The following is a 12,520-nucleotide window of genomic DNA, read 5'->3' on the forward strand; positions in this document are numbered from 1 at the left end:
TCATACTAATATATTTGCACTTAGTTAAGGGATATTGTGAGGGCAAAGCTATTGCCATTAAAATGTATTTGCTTTGTTTTAGTGTTTTTAATATATTTGCACTTAGTTAAGGGATACTGTGAGGGTAAAGCTATTGCCATTAAAATGTATTTGCTTTGGTTTAATGTGTAATTGATTTCAATCAGATTAAGAGAAAAATAGAATGTTCATAATATCTGACATCCAGAATATGAATAATTTAATGACTATGCTAGGTTAAGCATAATATTGAAGTTTTTAGCCAGATGATTATAAATTGTAGTACAAAACACTATTGCTACACTGGAGTCCTAATTTCTCTGCAGCTTTGAATATTTTTGTTGTGGACAAGGAAAACTTTCTGATGATGAATTGGGGTTTGAAAAGGGCAACTATAATGAAAAAGAATAGAAAGAAATGTATATTCAGTCTCAGGACCATTAAACCAAAGAAAAGACTCCTGGAAAGTACTGGCTTTGGTCTGAAGATCTCTTTTGCTGCCACAAGATAAAAAGAGACAGCAGTTGTGACAAGGCAAACAGACCTCAGCATGCCAGATGGCCTCAGGATCTTTTTTTTTTTTCTTTCCTTTATTCCACTGCTTTTCTGGTATGTTCTATCAAGTGAAGAATTGTCAAGAAAGATTCAGACCCTTATTTGGACTTCAGAGCTTTGCTATTCCCTCAAAATACACGAAGGAGTTTATAATTCATTTGAATTAGTTACTAAACTGCAATGACAAAGACAGATCAAGATTCAGTCCACTTAACTCCTCAGCATCTATTTCTAGGCCCTCTAACTCAGTCTGGCTTTGGCTGACAGGAAAATCAAACAAGGAAGAGATTGGAATTGCCAGAAATTTGGCCCCCTCTGCTCATCAGCTACGAAAGGAGGTGCCTGGAGCCTTACCTGACCAATTTTCAGGCTACAAAGAACCTAAAAATTGATGGCACAAATCCCAGTCCAAATGCAGGTATTTATAATCTGAAGAGGCATGTGGAAAATATTTAATTTATCGTTTTCTGTTTTGTCTGTAGGCAAAGCATGCAAAACACTTTTAAACATGTGGGGTTTGTTATTCTTATTCTCTTAAATAAAAACCCTGTGATTCTATTTTGTTTGGAAGGAGGCTGTCAAGAAATCAATGCCAATATCCCAGCAACAGTGACTGCCTCTGGGAAAATAACTGCCCATGGATAAGTAGGAGAACAACAGGACTTCATTAAGGAAAATTTCTTTTTCATGCTAGAAGGGGAGAGGTAAAAAAAAAAAAAAAAATCAGATTTTTAAATGGCCAATGGCTTGTCAGTCTTGTTGCAGGTGAGCTTGTATGTATCCCAGGTTTCTTGCCTACAGCCTCTTGAGATGCTGAGAGCTGAGGCAGAGACCTGGGTGGTGTCAAGAATAAGAGTAGGGTGAGTTTGGGAGGTCAGATGGTAGGAGGTTTATTTACTGTAGCAGGCAGGTTAAAAGCAGAAGAGAATCAGTTAAGACAAAGAATTATCAGAGTCAAGGTTCAAAAGAGACAAATAACCTTGAATATTTCCATGACTTCATGTACAACAGCACATACCTAAGGTGGCTTCAAAAAACATTCCAGAAGGTTGGCCAAATGCATCAGCCAGTACAGCACCAACCTTAGAAGGTGAGATTAAGGCTGTCTCCAGTTCAGCCAGTAGCTTACTGGATGACTTATTGGGATAAACATTTGATTTTTGTTTGGCTGTTAAACTGCCTGTAAGATAGTAAAGCTACCTGAGACTTTTGCAAAGCCCAGAACTATTCATAGTAAATTGCACAGAAATGCTAGATGTATTATTATCATTACTAATAATAATAATGAAAATAATAATAATTATATCTTTGAAATTCTTCAGATTATAATAGAGATGTTTTGGTTTTTTTTCTGTTAGACTCTTGGGTGATCTGGTATAAATACAAGGAGCATCTGTTTCCATCTGTTTCTCTTTTAAACATAAGTTTGTGAAAAGACCATTTCATCATTCAAACATTTTTTCACCTGCAATTTTAAAGCAGCATTTAGCCCAAAGTTTGACCCAAATGCAGGGACTTACTCTTTTGCTTCTGTAATTGGCCCTGCCTACTTCTGTGCCTAAACTCATTTATTTGTGGTCTTCTCCCTGCTGTAGAACTGACTCAGCTGCCCTCAGCCCAATAACCAGGAAAATCTGCACCAATTTTATGGGAGCTGACCAGCTCTTGGAAAAGGTTCTGTTGCTTTAAGAGCTCTAAAGAAATCCCATGAGACCTAAAATCTTACCTTAGGTTTCCTAGTCAAATGTGTAAGATCAGATGGAATTAATATAGATTAAATATGGGTTTAGCACAAAGAAAATAAATCCCAAGATGTGTAACATGCCCACTGAAAAGAAACATAATTGGACTTTCATCTTTTTTGTATTAAAATATGGAATGCTTCTATGAAACTAAATGTTTGCTTATGAAACAGATTGAATTAATCCATCTGTCATTGTGAAGCAATTTGCAGCAAGCAATTATATTACAAAAAATATCCTGGATTGTGGTGATATATTAGGACTAAGAGTGATGATTAGACATGAACAGTTCCAGGCCAATTACATGAAGCCCACGTTTTTCCAATCAGCAGAGATAACACATTCAGCATGATCTACCAGAAGAGATTGCTGGATTAGCAACAGAGGGAATCCTCAGGGAATCACTGAGGAAAAAGGGACTGATCATTTTCATTTGTTTTGCTACTGCTGAAGTTTGACAGAAGGACTCATTCAGTTCTCACGTCCTCGTGGTATTTTCAGCTCAGAAAGACACACCAAGGAAATTATGGACTATATACAAATACTCCACATTTTAGACAAAGGAGATAAAATGGTATAGAAATCTTCTCTACTTGGTTGTACTGCATCTAGCCTGGAATCTTACAAGTGCCTTCCTAAATGCATTGGTCAGTTGGAAGAAGTCTAGAGCAAAGCAATAAAAATGACCTTTGGACAGGATTTGCTGATGAAAAAGGGAGGAACTCTTACATCAGCTTGCAAATGTCTAGAGGGTGGGGATGAATTTTCTAGGAGTAGGCAGGATTGGAAAGAGGGATGATATTTAGAGGAAACAAAATAAATGAAAAGTCAGATTTAATATCAGTAGACCCTAAGCACAAGCTGTACAGTAGATGTTAAAAACTCCCCATATTCACAGGTATCTGCAAATCTGCATTTGAAATTCCTCCTATTTTACAGTAGAGATGTGTGAGAAAAAAGGCAATGTCACAGTTAGATGCACTACAATTATCTAATAAATGGCTATCTGAACAAAGAGGCAGGAACTTCGTGGACACAGATTTTTAAAAGAAAGCCTCCTATATAACAGGATATAAAGATATCCTGAATCATCCCCTGGGAGATTGGCTGGATGTGACCTAAAGGGAGTTTTCCAGCTCTAATGTCTGTGATTCACCGTATATCACGCTCAGGATTTTCCTACTCCTGGAAACAACAAAAACAACAACAAAAACCCCAACCAAAAATGACAGTGCTTTTCCATTACTGATTTCAGTTACCATCCTCATAGCCACAATGTAATTGGATGCTGAACCCACTTACCAAAGCACTCAGAGGAAGAAAAGAGTCAGTTTGAAAGACTTTAAGGCAAATGCTATTCTGAGTTCCACCACTGCAAACTCTAAGTGACATTTCTGTTTTTCTGAATCGTTCTAAACTTACATCTGTGTAACAGAAAGTGGAATCTGGCCTTTCAGGCTGAAGCCACAGTGGAGACTCCCCAGACTTGAGGCCAAAGTCCACCAGAATGTGACTTTTGTCCTAGTTCTAAGGCAGGCATTGCCACAGGCACTGAGACGTAGGAACTGAAATGTGGAGCACTCACAGATGTTCTTAATAAAAAGCAAGACAATTTGCATCAGATGCCTAACTAGTGTAGACTGAAAAAAAGGAAACCATGTCTACTGGAGTGTCTGTAACTAATTAAGGGTCACTGGCTTGGAAAAGAGATCACTGCTCATGAGTCCAGCTGCCATGCAAGAGCAGAGTAGTGGAAGAAACAGACACCCTCCAGCATATAATTTGCAGGATAAGTGGAAGACAGTGTCTGATCCTCTGGGTTAACTTTTTCTTTTATTTTTAGAGGGCAGATGGGAAAGAAATAGCTCTTACCTGCACTGACCTCACTTACCATTTTGCTACTTAGAAGTCATTTTCCTCACTGGAGAATGGAAAAAATGCTACAGTGGTGCATAACCATTTTTTTGAGGCTTTAAATGTTACATTGTTTACAAAAAAAGAACAGTCAGCTGGAACTAGACATAGAGGCTAATTTATTTTTAGTTCCACTTGTTCTGAATTAGTCTGATTTGGATATACTGGTATTTTGTCTTGACTGAATTTAAGTGTTATAATCTTGTGTGTAATGTAAAGGATTGCATTAATTGAAACTAACTAAAAAAATAATTTTTCCGTAGAAGGAAAATGTAACTGACTTTAGCCATTTGGGAAACAGCTGAGATAAGCTTGGCCACACATTTGGATTAGATGACTACAAACTCTTTGCTACCCTCTTCCAAATTTTCATAGAGGCACTGCCTGCAAATCCAGATAGATGGGATTGTTAGAATTATTTAATCTACCAGCAAACACAAGAAAAAGAATGTCAAATAATACCCTTGTATCAAACACAAGTTTGTCTGCTTTAGGCAGAACATGTTTTTAGGAAAGATGTCCATCCTTAATCAAGTTTTTCCAGAGATTAATTAATGGCTGTCACTTCTTTGAAATTTTTAATCTGTAGCTTAATTTTTGTGATTAAAAAATTAATACTAAAATTAATATAGTAATTTCAAAGACACATTAAACAGAACATTCCCATTGTGTTGAGAGCTATTTTAATTGTCTATTATTTTCTTTACTGCTAATACAATATGACCACCGTTACAGCATGGAGTAGAGGATTCAACCTGGCTCCTCATCACAGAGGAACTCATAGAAAACTGAATACTTAGAGTGAGTTTCAGCTCTAGATTCAGTTGCTTATATAGAGAGGATTAAGATATAGGTGTCCACATGTGAGCTGGGCATCTCAGCTCCAATATAATCAGTGAATAAAGCCAAGGGAATTTCTCCAGCTCAGCACAGCCTGCTGTTATGCTTAGTCAGCTGAACAATTTTGCTGCTCCACAGACTGCACTGAGCAGGTCTCAGTTGTATATAATGTATATACAACTGCATATAATGTATATAATGTATATATAGCCACTTAAACAGAAGTGTGTTTGCCTTTTACCCAGGTGTGGCAGTTATGAGCTTGCATCCAGAAGAGAGACCACTCTCAAAAAGAAGCACTAGATGCCTCTGAATGAGCAACTGAATCAAGCCTGTATTTTCTTGGCTGCTATATTCACTCCAAGCCAATCTTAAATTGATTTTTTTCCGTTTTAATTAAAATCTGAAGAATAGAAAGCATACCTGGCAAACATCATAATGCTCGAAGAGGGACAGCAAACCAATATCGCTGCGGCTCGTGATACCTTTCAGAATTGTGATATTCCCATTTCCAGAGTCCAGCTCTATCACGTTGTTGAAAACATTGGACACAGCCTTGCCAGTCAAAAGCAAGTTCACCAATTCCTGTTTGGGACATTTTTTTTAAAAAAAAACCAAACCACAGACAAAGGTAACAAAAACACAGTAGTTAAACATCATGTCTCTACCACGCATTAGTACAGGATTGATTCAGAACTCAAAAAGTTACACATATACCAGACCTCTAATTTATGGAATGGCTTTACTTTTAGGTTTAGAACTAGGATTGCTTATACAGTCTTTTCAAGACATTCTGGGAAAGTCTACACCCAAAGTAAAATGAGGAAATATTAGCAGAAGTTACAGAGTTCATCTTCCCAGAGGCAAACTGTTGATAATCAATTCACTCTTACAACCAACTCATATTGGTCTTCTGTTTTGTTTTCTAAATTAAAACATTTTGGTGTACTATCTTCTCTAGAATGAAAGCTACAGCATGAATACCATAAATGAAAAGCCTGTACAGTACTATCTGACATTTCTGTATGTGCTTAGTGATACACTTTGTAAGTTGGGCAAGATTTCTTCTTTTTTTTTTTAATGGTTATTTCTGAGTGAATTTAAGTTTCATTCAGTAAGACACAGACCCATATGGCTTCACATCTGGTCCATATCACTCATGTACTTACTATAGCAGACTGTTGATTATTCCTTCTCTGTGGTGCTAAAAATACAGGTGTTTGTGTCAGAGGCAAATACACGTGAGAGGCTGGGTGTGTGCACATGAGCTCAAGTGAGAGGGCAGAAAATTCAAGGGTGAGAAAGACACCAGGCATTTTGCTCAGCAGAAGACCCTACAATGACCAGTTAGGATGCAACAGCACATAACAATTTCTAGCAGCAAAATGCACTACAGCAATAAACCATTAATAAATAACATATGTCAAGAAACATGAGGGGAAATAATAATAGGAAAGTTTCCAGAAAAAATAGTCCAAATTACCATGCCCAAAGACATGAATAATACTGGTTTGCCAGTTTGGACTTGATGAGTAATTTTAAAAGACTGTACATATTTATAGCCCCATTTTTTCCTGAAGAACTCCCCAAAGTTTATAGGTTCTTACTGATGTTTTTTAGCATTTCTAATCTACCAGTGATGCTCCACTACCTTCTTGAGGAATCACCCTGTAACCACAGTATAAAAGTCTTTCAGAAACAGTACAAGACAGCAATGTGAAGCTTGCCTTTTGCAGCCCAAATGGCAGTACTTACAAAAACTGTGGACCATATTCCAACCACAAAAATGCTCATGTCCCAACTTTGGGGAAAATCCATGTCCCAGAGCTTTGGGATCTGTATTCCACCTTTGTGTCCAAGGGAAAGTGCTTCTAACTGGGTGGATGCCTGAACAAGCCTAGAGTCAGTGGGTACTGTACCAACATTTGGTACAGCATATAAGCTGGAATTTGGACTACACAAAGTTGTGGTCATAAGTGTCAGAGAGCAATTCAGGCTGCTTAATTTCAAGCACCACATATCTATCTTTCAGACAAGCCTTTAATAAGTCAGTGTCTCTATTCTGATGTACCAGCTGGCTTCAGTCACCTTTCTGAAACAGCAGGGAAGAAACACAGTTTGCAATCTCCATCAGTATCTCAGCACTAAAATCAACTGAGGATTTCAAAAGAGCCTGGAGAGAAGAGTATGAGCACTTAAAAACACAGCAATAACCACACATGGCCCAGAAAAACCAAACCAAAAAGCAGAGGTTCTGAAAGCAAAGAACGCAGCACGCCTAAACACGAGGAGGAAAGAATAAAGGATAAAGGTGGGTGACATTATGGGGAAAAAGGAAAAATAGAAGGAATTTCAATTAAGAAATGCCATCATCTTCTCTTCCCAGAGGTCAGCTCACCACTCAGAGGTAGTTGACATCCCCAAGGTGGAACTTACCTGAGTACAGTAACCATGGCTGCCGATCAGGCGGTTGGTAAGGACGTCAAAATCATTGCGCACCCTGAAAAGGAGTGCAGAATAAATTTAAGTTCCAAGTGGAGGAATAAATTTAAATGCATTTATACAATTGCTTCTTTTCATTGGGCTTGATGTCTTCAAATATTGGGGGGTAAAAAAAATAAGAAGAAGAAGAAAAAAGAAAAAAGAAATGAAACGCAAACTGAAAATATAGCTCTAATTTTTTACAATTCTTAAAAGGTGATTTTTTGCACAGCAAAAAAAAGTGGATACAGCAACTAAAGATGTGGCAAGCAGAAACTTGTTAGAGCAAGACAGGCAACAAAAACACAGTAGTTAAATATCATGTCTCTACCATGCATTAGTACAAGATTGATTCAGAACTCAAAAAGTTACACATATACCAGACCTCTAATTCATGCAATGGCTTTACTTTTAGGGTTAGAACTAGGATTGCTTGTAAAGTCTTTTCAAGACATTCTGGGGAAGTCTAATCCCAAAATAAAATGAGGAAATATTAGCAGAAGCTTCAGAGTTCATCTTCCCAGAGGCAAACTGTTGATAATCAATTTACTCTTACAACCAAGTCATATTGGTCTTTTGCTTTGTTTTCTAAATTAAAACATTTTGGTGTGCTATTTTCTCTAGAATGAAAGCTACAGCACGAATACCATAAATTAAAAGTCTGTACAGTAGTATCTGACATTTCTGCATGTGCTTAGTGATACAGTTACAAAGGAGAATAGAAGCCATCATCACTACTAGTTAGAATTCTAGGGATTAGAACTACTGGGCTACATGTCTTACAGAACCACAGAATGGTTGAGAGAGGAAGGGAACTCTGGATGTCACCACATCCAACAAAAAGGAGAAAAAGAAGAAAAAAACCCACAAAAAACAACTCCTGTTGCACACAATCATCATACCCCTGTGAAGCCCCTTCTTCTATTTTATGGCATCACAGAAAGGAGTCCATGAAATTGAATTATTGATAATTATGGAGTAATATCTCCCCAAAGTAAGTTCTCTCGCCCATACCTCTTGGAATTATTGAATTAGTGACTGGTTGATGGCCTAAAAATAAATTTGTAGCTGTTATAATTTAATCCTGCAGATATAATGCAATTGCAAATATTATTTTATCCTTACATAATATCTAAACTACTTTTGAGGAAAAAAAAAAGTATTATATTCCTGGATAGCTATGGCAATGAAATACAGATTAATTCTATGGTTCATAAAAAAGCTATTTCCCTTCAGTATAAAGTAAGTAAATCTCAGTTGTTTTGCTTACTGTTAAAAAGGCAGAGAGAATGCCTCAATGACCATCAATTACAATGAGTTATTCTATATACAGCTGGCCATCTCATCCACATTTGACTTGTGAAATCTCCTGTGTACCAAAATACTAATGTTTTCTAGAAATTAACACCTTTTTTTAATAGGAAAGATTTTTTTTTTATAAAGAGTTGAAATGACACAGTCAGAGTAGACCTAGCTTGAAATTTTCCTTTAACGCTGTTACATGTTTTGGTAAAAAATTAAATTTTTAAGTAAGAAGCTGGGACACACTTGTCTTCATTCCACATTTCATGGGGTTTCTTTGAACATCAAGACATGTGATATGTAACATATGTAACATCAGAATGTGATATGTAATTCAGATTACTTCAGATTTCCAGCCCTTAATGATACCCAAAATCACCCAAATCGACTCATGGCCATTTAATCACAGTTCCCTTTAAAAAAAAAAATTAAAAAACTGTAAAGGTAATTTAAAAGTCAGCCTCAATCAGAGTGAAGTGCCACAATAACATCTCCTGGTAGTGTGAACTGAAAGAAAAGCCCACGGCAAGCGTGCCTGGGATTGGGAAAACTCTCTCGTGCGACACTGGAAGGAGTGGATGGGGTGATAAAAATCTTTGGATTTCGGCCATTTTTTCTTTAGTTTTAGAAACAGTTTCATCTTGAAAACGCCATAGCCTTGTTTGAAATGAGCAGACTATACAATATGCGTCAGTTAGGGACGATGGGACGTACGGCAGGGACAATAGGAGGAAGTTCTAATTCCATCTGTAGGTACAAACAATATGGGAGTTCAGAGGTGTATCTCAGATTTTGAAGAAGAAGAACATCTGCCTTTCAAATCACCCCTGCTCCTGAGGAAACAAACAGCAGGCATATAGCTCTGAGATTTACACCTATTCTAAATGGTTTTAAGATTATTCCTCCTACCTGCCAAAGACTGTGCAGGTGTATTTCGTGTATTGTAATAAAAGGAGTCAGCTTTTAAGTGAAAGTACACTTCACAGCCCAGCAGAAAGCAAAGTACATTGTTACCATTATCTTATATTTTTATAATGCCTGAAGACATTCATTGATGACAAACAAATCCTGAAGCATTTGCTCATTCTGATGCCCTGGCTATCAAAAGTCAAAATAGGCACAATGAATAAATATTTGCTGCTAATAGTGGTTTGTCCATAAATGAAAATGTGCATTTATAATTTTAAAATCACCTTAAACCAGAAAACCCTCTTAATCTGAAGCCAGGAGATTTTTAAGTATGTGGATACACAGCCATACTGACATAACTTACTGACATCAAGGTACCCACAGCAGTTTTCATTAGGAATCTGTCTCATGTTTTCAATTCTTACATCTCATTTGGGATATACAAATTAAAAAAAAAATACTCTAACATTTTAAGAGAGATGGACAAAAACACCACAGTCAGAAGAAACTGTAACAGCTGTAAAAATCTGAGTACTGATGGTGCCTTGATACAGTAAATTACAGTGATCTGTATGGACTCTATTGAAGGTTTATAAGTGCATAAATACAAACCCAAAATATAAACACAACATGATCTGTAACAGGACAATTTTTTTCTCAGGAAATAACACTGAGTTAGATAAATAAGATATTTCCAGAATGTTTTACACGTATTAATTCTCAATTTACTTATAGGAAAATTCTTGCCAAGGTTTTAATGGAGAACATCTGAGCATTGATTATATACAAAAGTCACATGCAAACTGTAACACTAGGAATCATTCCAGGCTATCAAAATGTGAGTTCATGCCAGCTATTTACCCAAGAGATTGTTTTGATTCATAGCAAACTAAATAAACCAATATAAACCAAAAAGTGCTGCCTTCAAGTAAGATCTAGCTGGTTTTACAGTCCTTTAACTCTGTGGCAAAGCTGCAAGAGAACACTGCTGACTTCACTTTGTTCATGGCAACAGACAGCATATTAACAAACACACAATTACAAGTCTGCTCCAAAAATAGAATTTGGGTTGGGATGGAGAAAAACTCATCTTCAAGCATAAGGATTTCAAATAATTACAATGGGGATGTGGAAAATGACAGGATGGGTGACTGGCTTACTGTGTAAATGTTCCATAATTATTTTTCTCCTATATACGAGCTCACTGCAAAGGTTTCCAAATAATGTTTAAAAAAGAAGGGAAGAGCCCCTGAGGAGAGGAGAGGAAAAAGAAGAGGAGAAGAGAAGAAGAAGAGGAGAAGAGAAGAGAAGAGAAGAGAAGAGAAGAGAAGAGAAGAGAAGAGAAGAGAAGAGAAGAGAAGAGAAGAGAAGAGAAGAGAAGAAGAGACAGGAGAAAGGAGAAAGAAAGAAAAAAGAAAAAGAAAAAAAAAAAAAAGAAGAAATAGTTCTGGTTGGGATTTACACCAGTGAAAGCAGGGAAGTGGCTTCATTCTTTATTTATCACTTTTTTCATATACCTGCTAATTTCACAAAGTTCTTAAATTGTACCTGTCCTGAGGTAACCATGCACATTTAATTCATCAGCTCTGCTTCTACAGGGTGCTAATATGCTCTAGGAAGTATTTCTGTTTTGGAGGGATCAGTCTGATATGAAAAGTTATTAATCTGTACATTCAGCCCACAATGTCATTATTTCATTTTTTAAAATAAATTACCCTTCTGGAGTGCAATATGTCTTCTTCAGCACAGCATATTAAGCAAAGATACTAAACCCAGGTCTCCTTAACTACACTGACCTTGTGTTTAACAAACAGCTGAATATTACACAGTATGACAGTGCAATGACTGAAATTTAGCCCCAAAATGACTGGGTTTGCTACTGCTCTATTTTGTAGTAGAATATTTTCTATTCTCTCACATCACTGGAGTCTTTCAAATCCACATACTTTATCCCTACAGATCTCACTTCTGAAATGCTTTGATTTCCTGAAGAAATAGGGGAAAAAAATGGGAACATGCAGAGCTAATCAATTACTTAGAGATGCCTTCGTACCACAATTTTTTTTTTTATATTGAAATATGGACACATAAACATCATATAATTACATTGAGCTTCTTTATTTTTTTGTACACGGAGAGAAATTGGTACTTCCTAATTTATGTGACCTTGCTTAGATAAGTTGCAGAAGAAGGAAGAAACTCTACTGGAAAATGCCTTTTCTTCATCTGATGAGCAAGAAGAAAAGGGAGCCTGCCATGACCAAGGCATGGACATCTAAATGTTACATACCAGGGACCAGACAGATAAATTTTAGTCCCAAATATGCCTGCACTGCAGACAGGCTGGGTACATTTTTATTTTTTATTTTTTTTTTATTACAAGCTGAGAAATAAGGTTGCTATAGAACTAACAACACCCTGTAGCCAGCCCTGAAAAAAGACCCCTCAGTTGGACAAGGCAATTAGAAGCAATGTGCAGACACTCAGTTTCAAATAGTCACTTTGTTATAATTTTTAGCTGAACAGTATAAGAATTTAAGCATTTAGACATAGTAGAATTAGAAGTAGTACACATGGTCAGAAGAAACCACTGCCAAGATACAGAGCAGCTTTCCTATGAGAAAAGACTACACAGACCAGGAGTCTTTCACCACAAAAGGACATAACTGGCAGACTGCAAAAGGAGTTCAAAACCCCCTCAATGGTAAGGAGATGATTAAAGAATGTTTATTTACTCACTACTTCTCATAACATGAAGT

General features: G+C 36.8%; 1 protein-coding gene across 3 annotated transcripts in view; it reads right to left on the reverse strand.

The window, feature by feature from the left end:
- MINDY4 (MINDY lysine 48 deubiquitinase 4) overlaps positions 1-12,520 on the reverse strand; it is an 82,211-nt gene that overhangs the window by 15,498 nt on the left and 54,193 nt on the right. For 2 of the 3 annotated variants that reach the window (XM_071734603.1, XM_071734601.1), the window contains exons 14-15: positions 7,506-7,569; positions 5,493-5,654 (exon numbers count right to left, since the gene is read on the reverse strand). In XM_071734603.1, coding sequence (XP_071590704.1) covers positions 5,493-5,654; positions 7,506-7,569 — 226 coding nt within the window. The remainder of the gene's footprint in view (positions 1-5,492; positions 5,655-7,505; positions 7,570-12,520) is intronic. The other variant, XM_071734604.1, reaches the window with a different exon arrangement.

This window comes from Heliangelus exortis, chromosome 2 (genome assembly GCF_036169615.1).
Source record: "Heliangelus exortis chromosome 2, bHelExo1.hap1, whole genome shotgun sequence".
Classification (NCBI taxonomy): Eukaryota; Metazoa; Chordata; class Aves; order Apodiformes; family Trochilidae; genus Heliangelus; species Heliangelus exortis.